Genomic DNA, 24,181 nt, shown 5'->3' on the forward strand with positions numbered 1-24,181 from the left:
TCCAGCCACTAGGGGGTACTCTGGTGAAGCCCATGGGAAGTAAAGTAATATAGTTTAAGTGAATTGGGAAGAGTAAGAATGAAAACTAAAGAAAGACTAAATGACTGTTACCTGTGCTGACATGATTAAAAGTGAAGTAAACCGTACTTTTCGCGTTGTAGTTTATATGATAAGCTCATTGGAAGGGTTACATATATATATGTATGTATATATGTTATTCCACATTTCCATGTGACCTTTGTATAATGTACGTTTAAACAGAACATACAACCAAAGAATGTTGCCCTCGTTCTATTGATTTCAATATGTAATGATATGAGTGATTAACACACAAGTGTTGCGTTAATCTTACCGCGTTGGCGACCCACCTTAATCAAAATGCAACACTTCAAAGTGTGGCTGGTTGTCTTCTACAAGTTGTCCACTACCAGTGATATAAAATTCCCAGATTCCGTGTGGGTTTTGAGCTGTGCTAGTTTTAACAGAATGTCCATCCTGATTTTCCACCTTCTCTCTCTCTATTGATTTCAATGTGAAATTGATATGAGTAATTGACAAAACAGCGCTGCGTTTCCCTTTCTGTTTTGGCGACCCCCGTATCAAAATCTAACACTGAAATATAGCTGACTGTCTCCTGCCGGTTGTTCTCTAACCCGTGAGAAGAGAAAAAATCTCCTGTTTCCATGTTTTGTTTGTTGTTGTGTTAGTTTCAACAGCGTGTACAACCAGATTTCCACCTAATCAATCGATTTATTGCCACTTGTCAAAACAATATGGCTTTTGGTGCTTGTATAGTTTTATAAGATGCTTTAAAAAAAAATACAAGTAATGATGGCTTCTATCTTCAACATACATTTCCAATGGTATTGTACTTAATCAGGTAAAAACTGCTGAATGAGTCCAAAAAAACGTGTTGCAATTGATTTATTTTGACGATATACCAGAAATCACCAAATCAGGTTCGCCCAGCCTAATAAGAGGTCAGTATGTCCAAGTTTAGTGTTCATAGGGTTTAATCACGTTTAATCTCTGTCACCATTTTCACATCTTTCTTGTATTGTCTTTAGATTTAGGTCCCTCTGCAGATTGCAAAGAATTCGAGGGCAAATGGTAAGCACTTAAAATTCATCTGTAAGACAGTTAGCTAGCTATATGTGTGGTAATACTCCCTCCACAGAAGTGAAGGGGAGAGAGATGGACACACACGTTAAGCTATAGCTACGGTAGGTAACAGCGCCACTTTATTGTATAGAATAGAAATCCTCTTCCTTTGGGTCAGGAGTTTAAGTCAATCCTGTCATGCTCGTCCTACTGCTATACCTAAATGTGTTTGCTTGTGTTGCATTGCCTTTTTTCTGTGTGTGTGTTTGGTGGCAGATGACGAGCCAGGCGGGAGCTGAGATACTGGTGGAGAAAGTGGGGAATGCTGGGGTGATCACCCTGAACCGCCCCAAAGCCCTGAACGCCCTCAACATGAACATGATACGACTCATGTACCCCCAGCTCAAGGTGAGCGATAGTTGGTTAACACTGACTAGGCTACCTGTCACTCGGACGGCGGGCAAGGACAGGCAATCATATCAGTCCTGCTGCAAACAACGGCAGCGATCTGTAGGAGTAGTTCATTAAATGTGGCAAATTGTTAAATGTGGCTTACTGTTAAGGCCTCTAGCCACAGAAGGTAAACGGGAGCGTTTAAGGTTGCATTCAGCAAATTCAAATGTTTCAAAACCTGTTTTTAACCCTTTACACTCGTGGGAATTGGCCTATATGGATAAGGATACATTGAAGAGTTTCTTACAGAAGAAATATGAGAAGCATATGCATAACCATGGTAGCAATTGAAAGGGAACAGTTTGGAGATAATGCGAAAATTATTAGGCCAAATTTGTAAGTCGCTCTGGATAAGAGCGTCTGCTAAATGACTTAAATGTAAATGTGAGTACACAAACGTTCACAAGACTGAATCCAAACATTACACTGTTGATTTTATGTACATTTAACATTTACTGTACTTTTCGCTGCGTTTGTTGATAAGGAAATCTGAAAACACTCTGGATACATTCAGTAACACGATAAGACTATTCCTGACAAATGTGGGATAGGTGCAATGGTATTTATTATAATCCTCAATGTTTCATCTTTGAAAATAAATAGTCATCCGAATTTACGGCGTTTTCCTCACTTAGGAAACAAAAAAATTGCAAAAGTTGCCCAATTTACCGGAAGGGATGGGGGCTCACATTCAGATCGGCTGTCAGTCAAAACCCGGAGCTCTGACGTCATGTATAGCATGTTACTGTACCGCCGCTACGTTCCAAATTAATTTAGGTGTTTTTCATTTACTCAAATCTGCCAATTCTAACCCGTATACGGGTATGAGTGTGAAGGGCTAATGGCAATGGAAAGTGGAACTTGGAAATGCTTCAATGTCTAAACACAAATACATAGCTTGAATGCGATCCGGGTTACATGGGCATTGCAATGGGCAATGTAACACCTCGTAATGTACCACGTGTAAACTTGGATAGCAGTCAGAATTGACTTGATCCACATAATGTACTCAAGCTATTTTGAATCTGCTGCACGTTCCATTGTAGAAATGGGAGACGGACAAGGAGACTGATATTGTTATTGTCAAAGGAGCCGGTGGGAAAGCCTTCTGTGCTGGTGGAGACATCAGAGGTAAATAGCAGACTGTCGAGAGTACACACGCACACGCGTACTCGCACAGTATCTTGATATGTACTGAATATGTCGTCATCTTCCTTTTCAAAGGTGTCTTATCTCTGTGCTTTACTGAGTGCATTTTGTAATCACATTTCTTCCTAGCTGTGACTGAAGCAGGAAAGATAGGAGATGCTCTTGCTAAGAACTTCTTCCGTGAAGAATACATCCTGAACAATACTATTGGTACGTGTCCCAATCTCGCCTCTTCCATGATTCTGGTAGAGGGGAAACATTTTTAGAACAAACAATATGTCTGTGTATTACAAAACGTTTGGTTTTCATTATGAATCTACAAGGACAGACCATTCTCTGATGAGACCAGTTATGTTTAGTATTTTGGGAGCACCAGTTTCTCTCCTTTTGGCTATCTGTTCTGTTTTGACTTATATTTTATTTCATCTTTTAAGGAACATATCAGAAGCCATATGTGGCCCTTATTGATGGGATAACAATGGGAGGGGTGAGTATCTTTAAAAAAAAAAAAAAAAAAATTTGGTGACAATTTTTGCCCCAGATCACCAAGCATACAGATAGATGACATTGCATGTTATTGCTGTGGTGCACGTTTTCACCACAAGATGGCGACGTGAGAGGGCACGATTAACATGATTTCCTGGGATCAGAGGGGCAGGGATGTTGTGTGGTCCTGGTGGTCATTCTGTCACGGCAGCTTGTCTCTGTAATCTCTCTTGGAGGGGAAAAAATGATGGAACAAAATAAAAACATAGGGGTAGGAGGGGAGGGCCTATCAACCCAAACGCGGTTTGGCAAAACCCAACAAAATGGCAAATAGGTAACCGGTTGGTTCCCACACTAGAATGGGCATTTGAATATGCTGTCATTTCGTGAATATCGTGTCCCTTTTTGTATGCAGAAATAAAGTGAGAATGCTAAGCCTTTGAGCCATCGCCAGTGACCCAGTTTCGGGTTTATTTGAAATGACAATGTACCACAAACAAGGACAGATTTTTCCTTTGGTGGAAAACACTTGTACTGTGCGTGCATTAAACTACCGTTAGACATATGTCTCTCTATTATGCGTGGGAATAATTTTGAACCGATTTTCAAAATGATATCACTTTGAGCTGGTTTTCTGGTGTTTTTACAGTATTTTATTTCCCCCCCAAAAGAATAGATATTATTTGTATGCATTTTTTTTGCTCAGGAAACTTGGGAGGCCAAATGAAGTCACCCACGGGCGCCAGTTGCTCTAGAGTATAATTTGTCCCTATAAATTTACATCACCCTTGTGTGTTTGCAAACATTGCTGCACCAGGGCGACGTGAGCCATATTGGTTGCAGAACATGGGGGAGTTCTCATAGACCGGAAACAAAAAAGCCTCTCTTTACATGTACCTTAAGAGTGCATTTTCACACTACTTTGGGATTATAATTTAATTTTAAGGCCCGTATGAATGTTGACGTTAATATAAGCTTTGTGTCATCATCGCAAATGAACTGCATTATACTTGCACTTCAACCAGTAAAATGGCTCTTTGGCTAGCTTTGCTACAGCCTAGGTCAATGAGCGTTAGCATTCTAGCTAACAACTGCTGCATCCAAAATAGGTATTTTGCAATGATATCAACCAAACATAATCTTAGCGACTGTTCAAGCAATAATCGTAAGCGTATGAGAAGTAATACCTACGTAAATCTAGGCTATGTTGAATGGGCACATATAGCGATGAGGGTCTTTCAAAAAAAATTGAGAGCATCAGTGCCTGAGGTCAGTGTGTCTGTACTGAAAAGGGGCCTATGGCTGAAGATTGATCTTTCATTGTGAGTGGTAATACACCGACCACCCTGCAGGTGTCAGTCATATGCTTTACATCCTGTAGTCCTGACCAGCTCCTTTTATTGTGAATTGATACCGAGCTGGGCTCTCATTGGTTAGGATGAGAAGTGGCGTAGACCAGAGCATGTTGCTGTCACTTGTTTTTTTCTTTCATCCTCCTGTTAGACTCGCTTGGAATGGGAACGAATACCTTGTTGTCCTGCAGTTTGCTAGAGGAGGAGAGGCACTAGCTAGAATTACACAGATGGTAATCATACCCTGAGATGATGCCTAAGGCAGTCAATACAGCCATGAAAGCATACCATTATCGGTCTTTCTGATATTAGAGTACAAGCCACCCCACCCCATCTTTTTTTTTATATGAGTAGATCGCTTTTGAATATAGGACTATAGAATGTCTCACTTATACGTACTTGTTGTAACAACACATTTCGATCCACACAGATCCTTGTGAAGTCATGTCTGTAATTCTACAGTAGTAGTGCATTATTTTGCCCAGCCTGTCACTAGAAGTGATGTATGATGGATGAGACACTGTGACAATAGTCCCACCCAGCTGTCAGACTGTCAGCTGTGTGTCGCCTCCTCTTCCTCCCTGGTCCCTGCCCATCCTCTGTGTCCTGCATGTTTCACGGCTGCCCACCAAGGTCTCTGAGCACAGACGAGATGCGTGTGTCTATCGGGTTCAATGGTGTCGTGTGTTTGTTCTCGGTATCCCTCTGGCAGGGTGGAGTCACAGAAAGCTGTGAGAAATCTCTCTCTCTCTCTCTCTCTCTCTCACACACACACACACACAGATATGTCAATGTTCTTGTGGAATATGAAAGGGTTGGACTCAGGCAGGCTACATTCAGATAACTCTCCTTGTGCAGGGTCAGACTTAAAACAAATCAAATCAAACTATTTATCACATGCGCTTAATACAACATGTGTAGACCTTCCCGTGAAATGCTTACTTACCAACAGTGCAGTTCAAGAAAGAGTTTAGAAAATATTTACCCAATACGCTAAAGTAAAAAATTATAAAAAGTAACACAATAAAATGACAATAACGAGGCTATATACAGGGGGTACCAGTACCGAGTCAATGTCGTGGATAAGGTTAGTCAAGGTCACTTGTACATGTAGGTAGTGGTGAAGTGACTATGCATAGATAAACAGCGAGTAGCAGCAGTGTAAAAAACAAATGGAGGGGGGTGGTCAATGTAAATAATCTGGTGGCCATTTTGATTAATTGTTCAGCAGTCTTATGGCTTAGGGGTAGAAGCTGTTGAGGAGCCTTTTGGTCCTAGACTTGGCGCCCCGGTACCGCTTGCCATGCGGTAGCAGAGAGAACAGTCTATGACTTACTCACCAGTAAGGGGCGCTCCTTGGAATCTTCTGTGGATTGAGAAGTCCTCTAAAGTCTGTTTTGCCATCAACATCTTTATCACTATTGTTTATACTTTAGTGCTTCACTTTTGTTCACTGCATATTTCCATGGGGGTGAAGGTATGGATGTCTAGCGATAGACGACTGGGAAAAGGCATAAATTCAGTGGTTGGATGGTGGAAAGCAGTAGTTTAATGGAAGTTTTAAGCCCTGTCCGATCAGAACCATCTGTCCTGAATGAGGGCTTGATTTATTGCCCTTTCAGATTTTTAAGGGTGTTCCCGCATCCCGGTCTAACGCAGCAAACAAGGACTACCTGTTGGCCTAATCGAACACAACAGAGCCACTGGGCTAGGCTATACTGACACAATTTATTAGCACTGTTAACCGGTGACACTCCATCCACACACCTCACACCTCTTTTCACTAAACATTGCCTGCCTATCACAAAACACACATTTCGAATTGTGTTTTCACAATTTCACCCGATCCCTGCGTTTGGAAGACAGTATCGGTCTTACATTGTAGAGCGATTCCTCACTTTTCCACAAAATGCAATTCATTGAATGGTCCTTTTGGAGGAGGGATTGTTGACATACATTTGTATCTGAAAGCATAATTGAAAAATAATTAAAGTCAGTATATTTGTGACATTTTGGCCTTACCCAGGCCTCCTTTAAGACTCCATAATGTTTAGTCTGTAAGTGCTACGAAGTAGAAATTGGTGTCGTATTGAAGCTTTACTGCTTGCTCTTCAATATGAGTGGTATTTTTTCCCCTTTGTTTTATGTTAATTTTTGAATATAGAAAAATATAAACATGAATATTGGAAAAACAGACTGTTTTGACAAATGATTCTATATATTATTGAACATAATATACTTTACGGGCGTATCAAAGTTCCAGAGTGCTAGTTTTAAAGTTATGGCCCATTGTATACATAAAAATTGGAATAGTAGGCAGCCCTCCTTTTTTACTTGAATCATTGCACATTCTGCAAATCACCAGCAGAGGGTGACCATTTTTTGAATACATTTTCACATTCACTCTGTTGGCAATGCTTACAAATTGGATCATAACTGTAAAAGTAGCAGAAATCCCACTCTAGAACTTTTATATGCCCGTACAGTATTTTATGTTCAACAATATATTGAAACATTAGCCAAATCCAAAATGTATTTTTTTTCAATATTTATGAATCAATGTAAAAAATAAAAATGTTCAAGTGAATGGAATCAAAACACTACTCATATTACAGAGCAAGCGGAAAAGCTTCATGTGACACCAATGTCTGCTTTGTAGCACTAACAGATGAAACATTATGGCACTGCATCTCAGTGCTATAGGCGTCACTACAGACCCTGGTTTGATTCCAGGCTGTGTCACAACCGGCCATGATTGGGAGTCCCATAGGGCGGCGCACAATTGGCCCAACATCAAATCAAATGTTATTTGTCACATACACATGGTTAGCAGATGTTAATGCGAGTGTAGCGAAATGCTTGTGCTTCTAGTTCCGACAATGCAGTAATAACCAACGAGTAATCTAACCTAACAATTCCACAACTACTACCTTATACACACAAGTGTAAAGGGATAAAGAATATGTACATAAAGATATATGAATGAGTGATGGTACAGAACGGCATAGGCAAGATGCAGTAGATGGTATCGAGTACAGTATATACATATGAGATGAGTAATGTAGGGTATGTAAACATAAAGTGGCTAGTGATACATGTATTACATAAAGATGGCAAGAGGCAGTAGATGATAGAGTACAGTATATACATATGAGATGAGTAATGTAGGGTATGTAAACATTATATTAAATGGCATTGTTTAAAGTGGTGAGTGATACATTTTTTTCCATCAATTTCCATCAATTTCCATTATTAAAGTGAGCTGGAGTTGAGTCAGTATGTTGGCAGCAGCCACTCAATGCTAGTGGTGGCTGTTTAACAGTCTGATGGTCTTGAGATAGAAGCTGTTTTTCAGTCTCTCGGTCCCAGCTTTGATGCACCTGTACTGACCTCGCCTTCTGGATGATAGTGGGATGAACAGGCAGTGGCTCGGGTGGTTGTTGTCCTTGATGATCTTTATGGCCTTCCTGTGACATCGGGTGGTGTAGGTGTCCTAGAGGGCAGGTAGTTTGCCCCCGGTGATGCGTTGTGCATACCCTTAACATGATGCAGCAACCAATATGCTTGAAAATATGCAGAGTGGTACTAAATATACAGAGTGGTACTCAACATCGTCCTGGTTTAGGGTTTGGCTGGGGTAGGCTGTCATTGTAAATATGAATTTGTTCTTAACTGACTTGCCTGGTTAAATAAAAAGATAAAAAATATGTAACTTTTTGACCAAATTGACATATAAATGGATTTATAGATTTCTCATCTGTTCTATGTGCGCTATTTCTATGCTTCCGGTTCTTATGTTTAGTTTTTGCGTCTTTTACTTTGTTTTGTACACCAGCTGAAAATACATGTTTTTGAAAATATTTCTCACAGTGGTTTAGATGGTACAATGATTCTCTACACTATACTTGCTTGTTTTGTCACATAAACTGGAATTAGGCGAACTATTAGAATTTTTGCAACCGGGAAATGACAGAGTGATTTCTGCATATTGCACCTTTTAAAGAAGGCCTGTGTAACCCCGAATTCACAGCTTGAGTTTAAAATGGGTTAAATTGAGATGTTTTGTCACTGGCCTACACACAATATCCCATAATGTGAGTGGAATTATGTTTTTAGAATTGTTTACAAATCAATAAAAAAATGCAAATCTGAAATGTCTTGAGTCAATAAGTATTCAACCCCTTTGTTATAGCAAGCCTAAATAAGTTCAGGAGTAAAAATGTGCAAGTTGCACTCTGTGTGCAATAATCGTGTTTAACATGATTTTTGAGTCACTACCTCATCTCTGTACCCCACACAAACAATTATATGAAAGGTCCCTCAGTTGAGCAGTGAATTTCAAGCATGGATTCAACCACAAAGACCAGGGAGGTTTTCCAATGCCTCGCAAAGAAGGAAACCTATTGGTAGACGAAAAAAGCAGACATTAAGATCCCATTGAGCATGGTGAAGTTATTAAGTACACTTTGGGTGGTGTATCAATACACCCAGTCACTAATAATTTACAGGGGTCCTTCCTAACTCAGTTGCTGGAGAGGATGAAAACCGCTCAGGGTTTTCACCATGAAACCAGAAAGTAAGTTTAACGGCTGTGATGGGGAAAAAACTGAGGATGGATAAACAACATTGTAGGCCTACTCCACAATAGTAACCTAATTGACAGAGTGAAAAGAAGGGCACCTGTACATAAAAAAAGTATTCCAAAACATGTATCCTGTTTGCAACAGGGCACTAAAATAATACTGCAAAAAATGTGGCAAAGTTATTAACTTTTTGTCCTGAATACAAAGGGTTATGTTTGGGGAAAATCCAATACAACACATTACAGAGTACCACTCTGCATATTTTCAAGCATATTGGTGGCTGCATCATGTTAAGGATATGCATGCTTGCAATCGTTAAGGCCTGGGAAGTTTTTCAGGATGAAAATAAACGGAATGGAGCTAAGCACAGTTAAAATCGTAGAGGAAAACCTGGTTCGTTCTGCTTTCCATCAGACACTGAGATTTATTCACCTTTCTTTCTGTAGGACAATAACCCGACACACGCCTAAATATACACTCAAGTTGTTTACCAAGACAACATTGAATGTTCCTGAGTGGCCTAGTTATAGTTTTGACTTAAATCGGCTTGAAAATCTATAGCAAGGCTTGAAAATGGCTGTCTAGCAATGATCAACAACCAACTTTGTCAGAGCTTGAAGAATTTAAAATAGAATCATGTGCAAATATTGTACAATCCAGGTGTGCAAAGCTCTTACAGACTTACCCAGAAAGACTCAGCTGACAAAGGTGACTCTAACGTATTGACTGGTGGGTTTGAATACTAATGTAATTTAATAAACTTACAAAAACTTCTAAAAACATGTTTTCACAGTCATGATGGGGTATTGTATATACATGGGTGAGAAAAAAAAATATGATGTGAAATTCAGGCTGTAACAATTTTGGGGGGAATAAGTGAAGGGGTATGAATACTTTTAATACTTTCTGAAGGCACTGAATGCCAACTGTGATAAATTATTTCTCAATGATGCTTTTACATACAAATGTCAAACACATGTCAACAATCCATCTCCAAAATCATGGTCGTCTTTTGTCCTGGTTTTGTGAGGAATCACTCTGTAGGTGTATTCTTATGGTTGCGTTTCATGCCCTTAACCCTTGCTTTTACCCCTTGTTTGATGTGCTTGCCTGCAATGTTCACCCAGCAATGTCTACATTTTCCTCATTTGGATTTGTTCAACCCCTGTGTCCTCTCTCGCCTACTTTTCAAAGGTTACCGAGAAGAGGCAGAGAGGGACGTGGATGGACAAATGCGCTTGAAATGAATGTGAAATTAGATTATCCTTCTCCACTCGCTTGTCATCAGGCAAATTACATTTACAGGGGCGTATCCCGAAATAAAATTAAGTTTGTTGTTCGAGACACTTTATAGATTAAATGATAAGTAGCATATTTTTCTTTAAACGTGCGCATGGTTTTCTTCTCCGACAAAACAAAATCTGATTCAAAGGGGGTGTGGCAAAGGACAACGGTAGGATACACATTACTGCCCTTAACAAAGGTGGCTGTCAAGGAGAGGAGGACACGCTTCCATTTGCATCTCCTCAACCACCTATCTGTTTCCGGGTCACAGAGGAGAGAGGGGCTGGAGGACAGGCTTTTGCCCAAATGAAAAGGCCATATAGGCAAAACAGTAGAGGAAGCAAAACATTTAAATGGGATTGAGCCTTTGATGTTGCAGCAACATGCATTATCTTCTGTTGATGAGGATAATGTGCTGATGTAGTGTCAGGTTGATTCGCTACTGCATGTGACAATTGATCTTAGCTGACGCTCGGTATTGGATCGATAAAGCGTGATATTTTTGGCTTTGAGCTGCTTGTTTTACTAAGTCTGCATGATTTTTCAGCAGTTCTCTCGACATTTGTTCATTCAAATTTTTATTAGGATGTGGAGGGGCTGCTGGTGGCTGCCAGACGTTGTAGTCTATCAAATCAGCCATTCTTCCCAAACCTCCAGATGCTTTTTCTGGAACGGTTCGCATCCGGATGTTCGATTAATCTCTTAGTGAGGTCGAATAACAGTTCCCAATACTGGGTCATAGTCATTAGGGCACGCAATGAAAAATGTACAGTTGAAGTCGGAAGTTTACATACACTTAGGTTGGAGTCATTAAAACAAGTTTTTCAACCACTACCCAAATTTCTTGTTAAACAATCTATAGTTTTGGCAAGTCGGTTATGCCATCTACCTTGTGCATGACACAAGTCATTTTCTAACAATTGTTTACAGACAGATTATTTCACTTATAATTCACTGTATCACAATTCCAGTGGGTCATACACAAAGTTGACTGTGCCTTTAAACAGCTTGGAAAATTCCAGAAACTGATGTCATGGCTTTAGAAGCTTCTGTTAGGCTAATTGACGTCATTTGAGTCAATTTTAGGTGTACCTGTATTTCAAGGCCTACCTTCAAACTCTGTGTCTCTTTGCTTGACATGGGACAATCAGCCAGGACCTCGGGGAAAAGATGGTAGACCTCCACAAGTCTGGTTCATTCTTGGGAGCAATTTCCAAATGCCTGAAGGTACCACGTTCATCTGTACAAACAATAGTACACAAGTATAAACATCATGGGACCACACAGACGTCATACCGCTCAGGAAGGAGACTCGTTCTGTCTCCTAGAGATGAACGTACTTTGGTGCGAAAAGTGCAAATCAATCCCAGAACAACAGCAAAGAACCTTGTGAAGATACTGGAGGAAACAGGTACAAAAGTATCTATATCCACAGTAAAACCGACTCCTATATCGACATAACCTGAAAGACTGCTCAGCAAGGAAGAAGCCACTGCTCTAAAACCGCCATAAAAAAGACAGACTACAGTTTGCAACTGCACATGGGGACAAAGATCGTACTTTTTGGAGAAATGTCCTCTGGTCTGATGAAACAAAAATAGAACTGGCCATAATGACCATCGTTATGTTTGGAGGACAATGGGGGAGGCTTGCAAGCCGAAGAACACCATCCCCACCGTGAAGCACGGGGGTGGCAGCATCATTTTGTGGGGGTGCTTTGCTGCAGGAGGGACTGGTGCACTTCACAAAATAGATGGCTTCATGAGGAAGGAAAATTATGTGGCTATATTGAAGCAACATCTCAAGACATCGGTCAGGAAGTTAAAGCTTGGTTCCAAATGGGGTCTTCTAAATGGACAATGTCCCCAAGCATACTTCCAATGTTGTGGCAAAATGGCTTAAGGACAACAAAGTTAAGGTATTGGGAGTGGCCACCACAAAGCCCTGACCTGAATCCTATAGAAAATGTGTGGGCAGAACTGAAAAAGCGTGTGCGAGCATGGAGGCCTACAAAACTGACTCACTTACTTACACCAGCTGTGTCTGGAGGAATGGGCCAAAATTCACCCAACTTATTGTGGGAAGCTTGTGGAAGGCTACCCGAAACGTTTGACCCAAGTTAAACAATTTAAAGGCAATGCTACCAAATACTAATTGAGTGTATGTAAACGTCTGACCCACTGGGAATGTGATGAAATAAATAAAAGCTGAAATAAATCATTCTCTCTACTATTATTCTGACATTTCACATTCTGAAAATAAAGTGGTGATCCTAACTGACCTAAGACAGGGAATCTTTACTCGGATTAAATGTCAGGAATTGTGAAAAACTGAGTTTAAATGTATTTGGCTAAGGTGTATGTAAACTTCCAACTAAAACTGTAAATGAGAATTTCTTATTGGACAAGTCCATGTAGTCCCTCCGTGTTTCATAATGAACGCATCCCACTTGTAGTGATATGTCTGTGTCTGATTAGGGTGAGGCTGCAGAATGAGGACGACCCCTCAGCCCTTCCATTGGGACTAAATAAAGCTCCATGCTAACAAAGGGGATCCTTTACTGTGTTCATTGACTTAGCACTGATCCCGTGTTAGCCCCAGGCTAGTTTTCCTTGTGATGTAAAGGCTTACTGGCACGTGTGCGAAGGTGATGCGGTGATGAATACCAGATGATCTAATGCCACGGCATGACGAATGCCCAACTCCGTTCAGAGGGTAACATTTTAGTGACGTTCTAGCTAGATCATCCCAGTTCCTTATCCTGTGTCTGCTGTCGATTATGTAAACAGAGGATGTACAGCTACAGGAAAGACAACATCAGGTTGACATTTTAGTCATTTAGCAGACGCTCTTGTCCAGAGCGACTTACACTTAGTGCATTCATCTTAAGACGGCTAGGTCTTTTGATCATCTTATTAGGAAACCTCTGCCAAGCATGACTTTATAGTCTGAAGGGTGAAATGGGGGATTGACTCATCCTGACAGGTCAGACCGAGAACACGTTCACACCCCACACACAAACTCTGAATCCAAAAACCAGTCACACTATGAAAGCCACTATTAAAATCTATGCCTTACATTGAAACAGCAAGACCGTGGTTGTGTGAGAAGTGCTTACACCACAATAACGGCTGGTAGAGTGCACTCAGCTCCTTCTCAAGAGTGCGGTACATTTCCATATTTATTGAAAGGCTCTAATATTGTGGGAAGACCAGAGAGGACTGTTCTGTGGCTAAGGCTTGGGAGTCATGGCTGCTCATTGATTGAGATTTGGCCCTGGTTAGTTGTGTGTATGCGATCTTTACCTGCCTCCCGGGGGAAACGCCTTCCATTTCGTTAATGTTTCTGTAATACTATCTGTGGGTTTCATTTAGGGAGAGTCGGCTCTAACAGAGAACCCTTAGTTTCTCCTCAGGGTATTTCCTTTCATTTTCATTTAGACTCCTGTTGAAAAGACAAGGAAATCCCTTAACCTTGTTTCAGTCATAGTTAGATTAGCCTGCCCCTCTCTCCTGCTTTCATTAGATAATGGAGATGTTATTCCACACAAAGACCAGAGGATTGTAATGAACTGTTGTCAAATCCTGCAGCTTCTTTTGACTTCAAAGGGAATACTTAGCAATTGTCTTTGCCTCTGATGCCATTCTAGTGAGCAAGTAGGCTACTACAACTTAACTACTAAAGTAAAGATGCAAAGCTGAGTGAAAGTGGAATAAAGAGTCAGATCGGACCCCCCCTCATTGTGTTTTATGGAGAAGTTTTTTCCTATAAAGGTGTGGAAAAACACCCTTCTGCAGGGTTTTAATAGCTTTATACTGTAGATGAGAATAACCCAGTGACTCCTGATGAAGCGGTAGAATGTGAGGAACGTGCTAGTCCTGGGCTACACTGTATATTTGACAAGTCCCATGTTCCCAGGAAAACCCGAGTACCCTGGACGTGTAATATGGTGGTACCGATAGATCATGTTGTTCCTTTTACTTTTATGGGTATGATTTCATTTCATGGAATGTTAAACGAAGTGCTTCCCTTTCATGCTTCTTCATTCCGACCAGCAGTTCCCATCGTTTATAAAAAGGCGAGAGATATACGGCCTCAGATCCCATCCTGTTAAGGATTCTCCTTGAACCTTGGTGGGGAGGGGGGGAATCTGCTTTTTCCACTCCCGTCTCCAGAGTTTGCACAGCCATGTCAATGGGTGGTATTTTCCACTTCGGAGGAAAGCCTGGTTAGAGCTGGCTAGACAGACAACTCAAATTCCATCCATTTGTTAATGGCTTCTCTATCTCTGGTGTCCTGATTCGATGGGAATGACTCAGGGAACCAAACAAGGAGCATGTCCTTCAACGGCCATTTACACGCACAACACTTCATAAATAAGCCTTACCCTGTACATTCTATAAAAAATGTAATCAGAACTTCATGAAATATAGATTCATACACAATTTCATGCGAGTTAGAGAGGTCAAATGTGATGTAGAAGTCCCTATCTACAAGCTAATTTGGTCCTTGTATATAAATCATCCTTCAGTGCGACAGAAATCACTTGACGCTTTAGGCCTTCAGCAAAATGTGATTGATTTGAATTGCTGCAAGGGTGCGTGTTGGAATGTATTGGGAGGAGACAGAGGTATTGATACATTAACCATGACACTTATCACCACTGACTGCTCTATAGACCTACGGTAAAAGATTTCCATCCTCCGGGGACCATTGACTCTGTCAGGGCAGTTCAATCAACTAGTAAAGTTCTGTTTTCCTTACCAAGGTCTCCTCCCATCATCTCGTAATTTCCTCAATGTCATTCTATGCTTTTATTTCCTTAAAGGTCTCCTATACTGCATATCCTAATTTTCTTTGGGCTGCTTCCCCCTCGTGTCCCTGATTCTACCCCAAGCAGAGTTGACTCAGCTCAAGGGTCATTGTCTGTTGTAGGTCATGCCTGTCAATTGGGGGCTCTTACGTCACATCAGAGCTACATATCTCCCGGTCAGAGAGTCATCTGTTCAGTTTCTGTTGATAAGATGTTGTTTAATCTGCACTGCCATTTGTCACACAACCCCTAGATTTACCCGGGGTGGTTGGGGTTGTCTATGTGTTTGTTTTGGCTCACTGTTTATTGTTACTGTTAGCCAGCTGCCTGCCTGTCTGTAGTCACGGACTCACTGCAGACTAGACTCTACGTGCTCTTTCACAGACATCATCAATGCAGATCAGATGCTGATGTGCTCTGTGCACATCTACCAATGTTTTAAATCACCTTTTATCGCCAAATAGAACAACTAAAGATTAGATAAGGCTATCCACATGTTAAGATTAAGGGAGCTGGGCAGCTGTTCTTATCCAATGGCCATGTGTTGTGAACAATGTGCTTCTCTTTTACACTGATCTTTTACTGAGAGGAAACTTATATAAAATGAGCTTGGGCTGACGGCAGTCTCTCTTACCATATAGTACCAGTCAAAAGTTTGGACACACCTACTCATTCAAAGGTCTTTATTTATTTTTACTATTTTCTACATTGTAGAATAATAGAGAAGACATCAAACTATAAAATAACACATGGAATCATGTAGGAACCAAAAAAAGTGTTAAACAAATCAAAATATATTAGATTCTTCAAAGTATCCACCCTTTGCCTTAATGACAGATTTGCACACGCTTAGTATTTTCTCAACCAGCTTCACCTGGAATGCTTTTCCAACAATCTTGGAGTTCCCACATATGCTGAGCACTTGTTGGCTGCTTTTCCTTCACTTTGCATTCCAAATCATCCCAAATCATCTCAATTGGGTTGAGGTCAGGTGATTGTGGAGGCCAGGTCATCTAATGCAGCACTCTCACTCTCCTTCTTGGTCAAATAGCCCTTTACACAGCCTTGAGGTGTGTTGGGTCATTGTCCTGCTTAAAACGATTAGTCCCACTAAGCGCAAACCAGATGGGAGGGTGTGTCGCTGCAGAATGCTGTGGTAGCCATGCTGGTTTAATGTGCCTTGAATTCTAAATATATCACAGACAGTGTCACCAACCAAGCACCACCTCCTCCATTCTTCATGGTGGGAACCACACATGCAGAGATCATCCGTTCACCTACTCAATTTTGACATTTAACCCGGTCTAATGCCCATTGCTCTTGTTCCTTGACCCAAGCAAGTCTCTTCTTCTTATTGGTGTCCTTTTAGTAGTGGTTTCTTTGCAGCAATAATACCATGAAGCCCTGATTCATGCTGTCTCCTCTGAACAGTTGATGTTGAGATGTGTCTGTTACTTGAACTCTGAAGCATTTATTTGGTCTGCAATTTCTGAGGCTGGTAGCTCTAATGAACTTATCCTCTGCAGCAGAGGTAACTCTGGGTCTTCCTTTCCTGTGGCGGTCCTCATGAGAGCCAGTTTCATCGTAGCTTTTGATGGATTTTGTGACTGCACTTGAAGAAACTTTCTAAGTAATTGCAACGTTCCGGATTGACTGACCTTCATGTCTTAAAGTAATGATAAACTGTCGTTTCTCTTTGTTTATTTGAGCTGTTTTGCCATTTGCCAAGACTTGTTCTCTTACCAAATAGGCCTACCTTCTGTATACCACCCCTACCTTGTCATGACACAACTGATTGGGCTCAAACGCAGTTTAACACCTTTTTTTTAGTTCCTACATGATTCCATATGTATTATTTCATAGTTTTGATGTCTTCGCTATTATTCTTAAATAGGTCCTGGATGGCAGGAATCTTGGCCCCAGTGATGTACTGGGCCGTACGCACTACCATCTGTAGCGCCGAGCAGTTGTCATACCAGGCGGTGATGCTCTCGATGGTGCAGCTGTAGAACTTTTTGAGGACCCATGCCAAATCTTTTCAGTCTCCTGAGGGGGAAAAGGTGTTGTGCCCTCTTCATGACTGTCTTGGTGTGTTTGGACCATGATAGTCTGTTGAGGTGGACACCAAGGAACTTGAAACTCTCCGCCCGCTCCACTGCAGCCACTTCGATGTGAATGGGGGGCGTGTTCGGCCCTCCTTTTCCTGTAGTCCACGATTGTTGTCCTGGCACTACACTGCCAGTTCTCTGACCTCCTCCCAAAAGGCTGTCTCATCGTTGTCGGTGAAACTTAATGATGGTGTTGGAGTTGTGCTTGGCCACGCAGTCATGGGTGAACAGGGAGTACAGGAGGGGACTAAGCACGCACCCCTGAGGAGCCCCCGTGTTAAGGATCAATGTGGCAGATGTGTTGTCTAACCTTACCACCTGGTGCGGCCCGTCAGGAAGTCCAGGATTCAGTTGCAGAGGGAGGTGTTTAGTCCCAGGGTCCTTAGCTTAGTGATGAGGTGTTCCTTTTGTCCAGGTGGGAAAGGGCAGTGTGGAGTGCGATTGAAATTGTGTCATATTTGGATTTGCCATTGGATGAATCCCGGAACATATTCCAGTCTGTGCTAGCAAAACAGTCCTGTAGCGTAGCATCCGCGTCATCTGACCACTTCCGTATTGAGCGCGTCACTGGTATTTCCTGCTTAAGTTTTTGCTTCTAAGCGGGAGTCGGGAGGATAGAATTATGGTCAGCGTCTCTGTGTGTGGAGTAAAGGTCGCCTAGAGGTAGTTTTTTTTCCCCCTCTGGTTGCATTGAGGTAAAACGGATTTAAGTTTGCCTGCATTATATTCCCTGGCCACTAGGAGCACCACTTCTGGATGAGCATTGTCTTGTTTGCTTATGGCCTAATACTGCTCGTTGAGTGCGGTCTTAGTGCCAGTATCGTTTGTGGTGGTAAATAGGCGGCTACGAAAAATATAGATAGTGTGGTCTACAGCTTATCATGAGTTACTTTACCTCAGGTGAGCAATACCTTGAGACTTCTTTAATATTAGAGCTTGCGCACCAGCTCTAATTGACAAATAGACACACACCCCCACCCCTCATTTTACCAGACGTAGCTGTTCTGTCCTGTCGATGCATGCAACTGTATATTTTCCGTGTCGTCCTCGGTGAAACATAAGATATTACAGTTTTTAATGTTCTGTTGGTAGGATAGTCTCGAATGGAGATAATCCAGTTTATTCTCCAGTGATTGCACGTTGGCCAATAGAACTGATGGTAGGGGCTCGTTACCCATTCACAAGGCATCCCCCCCCCCTGTATTTTCGTCTTAACGCGAATGACGGGGATTTGGGCCTGGTCTCAGAGAAGCAGTATATCCTTTCCCGTCAAATTCAATAAAGAAAAACATCTTTGTCCAGTTCGAGCAACATTATGTACAAAATAAGTTACAAACACACAAAATAGCACAGTTGGTTTGTAGCCCTTAAACTACAGCCATCCCCTCCAGTGCCATTCTATTCAATAGTGCTCTAGGAGGCTCATTACACACACACACACACACACACACACACACAGAAGATCAAAGGGCATTGCCTGGCCTCTACCTCCGTCTACATTTCCAATCTGTTACCTACCTCTCCGTCAATCACATCACTCATATCCATAGATAAATTGTTAGATGTCCCTCACTTAACCTTTCTTTCTCTTGCTCTCATCATTCTCATCTTCTCTCTTTGTCTCATCTATTCACTTTCCCTCTTTCTTGCCTCACTCTCTGTCTCTAGTCCTCTAATTAATATGCCCTCTCTCATTATCTTCCCCTCTCTTTCTCACTCTAACACTCTCACTCTCTCTCTGCTTTTCAGGGTGTGGGCCTCTCGGTCCATGGGCGGTTTCGGGTGGCCACTGAGAGGACTCTGTTCGCCATGCCGGAGACGGCAATCGGTAAGACGATGCACTGGCATCCGCCCCTTTCTTCCCCCGAGGTCCATGTTTGGCTCATGTTATTGCGAGTGTGTTGCCTTGCTTTTCACGGTCGCTCCAGTGCATTAATAATAAATGGGCCATGCAGAGTTAAGCATTGCAAGAAGAGCATCATCATCATCATCATCATCAGCCAGATATGAACAGGCCAACAGGCTGTTCTGTAGCTGTTTCTCTGTAGTTATTATGTAAACATGAGAAAATTATTTGACCATCCCATACCACCAAGCAGCATATTTCCTCAGTTATATGGTCACACTTCAGGTGACAAAGTAATTAGTTGGTAATTAAGTTATCACTTTTAAATAATTGCATCTGAGCTCCTAGTGTGTGCGGCTTTTCTTTTTCAAGTGACAAAGTAATTAGCAGTAAAAAAAAAAAAAAATTACGCAATAGCTTGTTACCTGTTTAAGTCTGAGGTCAAAATCTGTCTTATTTTCTCAAACTACAGTAAGTCTGAATATAAACCTAAGTGCACAAATTGATTTGGCTATATCAGTCTTATTATTTTAAGTGTTTATGGGGACCTTGGGAACCATAGGAAAATACTGTTTTATGTGGAAACTGACAATATAAAGTTATGCAGTGTGAAAGAGGGTATGCAGATTATCACCTAGTGGGTACTACTTGCGATGGAAGGAATGAATGCTCGTCACGTGGCCAAACGCAAATCAAAAGTTAATTCATATTCTTGAGGCCAGTCTCACACAGAGCCTCAGTGTCGATCATTGGTCTCGGACAGTCACTCATACCCGCTTGCACTTTGTTCCATGTTGCCAGGTGTGAGGTTGCCCAGAAACTGTTCCACTAGGCATAATGGACACCTTACACTCCTCGATTGTCGAAGATGGGCCACTTTTCCTGAGACGATTGATTGTAAAATGCACAATAGAAAGCTTTCATGGCACCACACGTGATAATGTGTCCCAGATCATTTCGGGTGTTTCTTAGCTTGTCTGTTATGTTTTGATAATTTTCTTTACTAATCGCACCATACTGGCTGATGCCATAGTGGCTCTCTTATACTGTACAAAGATGAACAGCACAGTCATCGACGGAGAACATGTTCTGAATCGATCCAGATGCTTTGCTGTGTTTTTGGCAGGTTTTGTACTAGCCTGTAATTATCAGTGTGGTTTGCCGTGAAAGGGGTCATCTTGTATATCGATGCTGTAGTAATAGGCCATAGAGATGCATAATGTCTGAAATGGTACTCTTCTTCTTTGGTTAATGAGCCTCCCCTCTTACGTTGGCTAGTCTTATCTCAGGGTTTCTCACAGCAATTAAGTTAGTTCTGGTGGATGTCCACTCCATGCAAGCAAGTTGGAATTGTTTGTTTCTTTTTGTAACTCAGTCTACACATGCTATAGGGCATTTGTCCCAAAATCTCTAAATAATCTTCTCAAACTTTTTGAGGGCCATATATTGAACCCAGCGCATGTTCCTGAATCAAATTGAAATGTCATTATGTTTTACGGACTGTGACCGTTTGTATATTGTCAATAATTATTCTGAAGGATGGTCTGTGCTCGGTCTTTATCAATCACCTCCAAGGTTGGGGCGATATTACAATAGCATTGTCTGTCGACGGTGATTGACAGCCGGCATCGATGCTAACAACATCTTGACGTGACAAGACGATGGTTTAGCCTATTTGAACTTGGGTCTCGCAGCGCACAGCAGAGCAGCACACAAGTGACATTCAGTGTAATTTGCCTATTCCTATTTACTGGAGCCTATTTCAATAAATATGTCATATAGCCTACAGAACGCAAAGAGGGGAATGTAGGCCAGACAGAGTGGAGAATTCCACCCAAGCAGCGCAAAATGTCCAGTCACAAAACATTGTTGTTTTTTTCTCTCTGTCAGTGCATGGGCATTTGGCTAGCCTAAACTTTTATTTATATATATATAATGGACGCCAATGCAGCCGTTTTGATCTCAAAATCAAATCATTTCTGGGTAACAGTTAAGTACCTTAATATGATTGTTTTCAATTAAAATAGTCTAAAAGAGCAATTTCTCAAGCAAGAACTTAGCTTGGACGGTCTGAGTGGGAGGGGAAAATGGAAAATGAGCTATTATAGACCCCTTTCTGTTTGTCGCACAAGGACGATGCGTGCAAGTTGGTTGCAGAACAAGGTGGAGTTCTTTAAAGAATGCCAGCAACAAAAAAAAAAAAGCCTTGATTTACACTTTTCTTAGGAGTGCATTTCACATTACTTTTGGATCATAATTGAATTTGAAGGCTCTAATGAATATCCTGCGTAATGTTTGTGTCGTTATCTAAAATCAACTGTGTTATGCTTAAAGAGCACTTTACACCAGTAAAATGGCTCTTTGGCTAGCTTTTGCTATAGGCAAAAACATTTTGCCTATAGCAATTTTTTTTTGCTGAGATCACAACCAATATCTCAGCGACTGTTAAAGCAAGAATCAGAACATCATTGTAAGTGAATGAGGATCCCCCCCAAAAAAGTGATTTAGTTTAATTTAGAACTACCCATCCCGGATCCGGTATATTTGTCATCAGCAACCGCTGAATAGCATAGCGCAACAGTCAAAAAATATTACTAGAAAATATTCATATTCATGAAATCACAAGTGAAATATAGCGAAACACAGCTTAGCCTTTTGTTAATCACCCTGTCGTCTCAGATTTTGAAATGATGCTTTACAGCGAAAGCAATACAAGTGTTTGCATAAGTTTATCGATAGCCTAGCATAGCATTATGTACACTTAGCATCAGGAAGCTTGGTCATGAAAATCAGAAAGGCAATCAAATTAACCATTTACCTTTTATGATCTTCGGATGTTTTCACTCACGAGACTCCCAGTTAGACAGCAAATGTTCCTTTTGTTCCATAAAGATATTTTTTATATCCAAATACCTCCGTTAGTTTGGTGCGTTATGCCCAGGAATCCACCGGAAATAGCGGTCACGACAATGCAGACAAAAATTCCAAATTATATCCATAATGTCGACAGAAACATGGCAAACGTTTTTTATAATCAATCCTCAAGGTGTTTTTCAAATATCTATTCGATAATATATCAACCGGGACATTTGGCTTTTCACTAGGACCGGGAGGAACAATGGCCGCCTCTCTCTTTTGCACAAAAATCACTCTGAGAGCCCCCACCTGACCACTTACGTAATGTGGTCGTTCACGCTCATTCTTCAAAATAAAGGCCTGAAACTATGTCTAAAGGCTATAGATACCTTAGGGAAGCCATAGAAAAAGGAATCTGGTTGATACCCCTTTCAATGGTCAATAGGGATGCATAGGAACACAGGGGTTTCAAAATAAGAGTCACTTCCTGATTGGATTTTTCTCAGGCTTTCGCCTGCAAACTCAGTTCTGTTATACTCACAGACAATATTTTTACAGTTTTGGAAACTTTAGAGTGTTTTCTATCCTAAGCTGTCAATTATATGCATATTCTAGCATCTGGTCCTGAGAAATAGGTTGTTTACTTTGGGAACGTTATTTTTCCAAACATAAAAATAGTGCCCCCTAGCTTCAAGAGGTTTTAATGTAATAAAAAAAGTAAATGTTGACTGGGCTTCAGATGGCAATGGATTTCTTACTGTCGCGGATGTCAGTGTTTCCTTACTGCCACCAAGAGTCGCACGCATCTGTACGTGATGTCAGTGTGTCGTTTATTGCCAGAGGTTTACTTTCTTATTGTTCTATTAATTATTTTCAAACCGCTGTTACCCTAAAGGGTCAACATCATTTTCAAATTGTCATAGTATTATTTCAACCTCATAGTGTATAAGAAAACATATAAAACATCAGGGGAAATCACTTACTTCCTACTCTCCATGACTGATACACTTTATTCATGGCTTTCTCCAGATCAAACAATGAATGTCGTTTTTTTTGAGTAGCCTAGAAATGTAAGGTAGCCAGAGGACTAATTAATGAGAAAGAACAGACGATATCAATAGCCTATAAAAAAATCGAATGACAAGTTTAATCAAACAAATGATCCATGCGCGCCGGGGGAAATCTCTCCATGCAAGGTTGAAACCAAATGGCCGATAACCTTTGTGATGACCTTTTGTGCAAAGGAAGGGAGCGAGGTCTCCTCCCTCTCAAACGGAATCTCTCGTCCCAACCCCCCTCCCTTCACATATGTTTATCATGGCCGCCAAACAACAACAAAAATCTGGAATTTTAGATTTTGTGGCTGTGGAATGTAGTGGAAACTGCTTATCCTCCACACACAACCTTCAAAATCACTGCATCATTTTAAGCGTTGCCTTCACCCAAGCCTGATTCCTCCAAATAATCAACGGCGAAAACCAGGAACTACTGCTGCTCGTAACCTATTATAGCTCAGTGATTCGTAATCACATAATTCTACTTGAGCCTTGACAGATTCTCAACGTTTCATCTGTCCATGAGAATCAGTCCACGAGAGATTAGAAGACTGTTCAACCCATAATGTATGCATATCATCTAGCTCGCTATGGTAACACAGCCCGTTACTCATCAGTCATTGTTCCACCAGAAAGGAAAATTAGAAAAGGTTTGCCATTGCCTTCACTTAGCCTCTGCCCAGTTTTTCAACAACATTATCTTTTGTGATTCATTCAGTTGCATTCAATTTCGTTTTATAGCCCAGCTGTCGTTTTAGCGGAGGACAAAGGTTGACATCGCCCAACACTACTACACCCAAACACATCCTCTTTTTCAATGACACTTGCATACGCTCTCTTTCTCCCTCTCTGTCCCTGTCTCTCTCACACACACACACACACAGTTAACGGTCTCTCTCTTGTGCGCACACACACACACACACATACACACACTAAAGGACATGTCCGTGTGCTGGTTGAGCTGTCTCAATGATTACTTTCCTGACTGTGCTCCACCTGAGCTGTGTGGTGTCCTTCACTGCAGAGAGGCTGTCTCCCACTGGAAATGGGACTGTCTCTGGAAGTTCTCTGATCTCTCGCTGTGTGTGTGCGCGC

The 24,181-nt window shown here is 41.3% G+C and overlaps 1 protein-coding gene across 2 annotated transcripts in view; it reads left to right on the top strand.

Moving 5' to 3' along the window:
• The window catches only part of hibch (3-hydroxyisobutyryl-CoA hydrolase), a 50,897-nt gene that overhangs the window by 4,854 nt on the left and 21,862 nt on the right, over positions 1-24,181 (top strand). The window contains exons 2-7 of one of the 2 annotated variants that reach the window (XM_029631765.2): positions 1,068-1,110; positions 1,378-1,509; positions 2,601-2,685; positions 2,833-2,913; positions 3,138-3,190; positions 19,079-19,157. In XM_029631765.2, coding sequence (XP_029487625.2) covers positions 1,068-1,110; positions 1,378-1,509; positions 2,601-2,685; positions 2,833-2,913; positions 3,138-3,190; positions 19,079-19,157 — 473 coding nt within the window. The remainder of the gene's footprint in view (positions 1-1,067; positions 1,111-1,377; positions 1,510-2,600; positions 2,686-2,832; positions 2,914-3,137; positions 3,191-19,078; positions 19,158-24,181) is intronic. The other variant, XM_029631774.2, reaches the window with a different exon arrangement.

Source organism: Oncorhynchus nerka, linkage group LG3 (genome assembly GCF_034236695.1).
Source record: "Oncorhynchus nerka isolate Pitt River linkage group LG3, Oner_Uvic_2.0, whole genome shotgun sequence".
NCBI classification, from domain to species: domain Eukaryota; kingdom Metazoa; phylum Chordata; class Actinopteri; order Salmoniformes; family Salmonidae; genus Oncorhynchus; species Oncorhynchus nerka.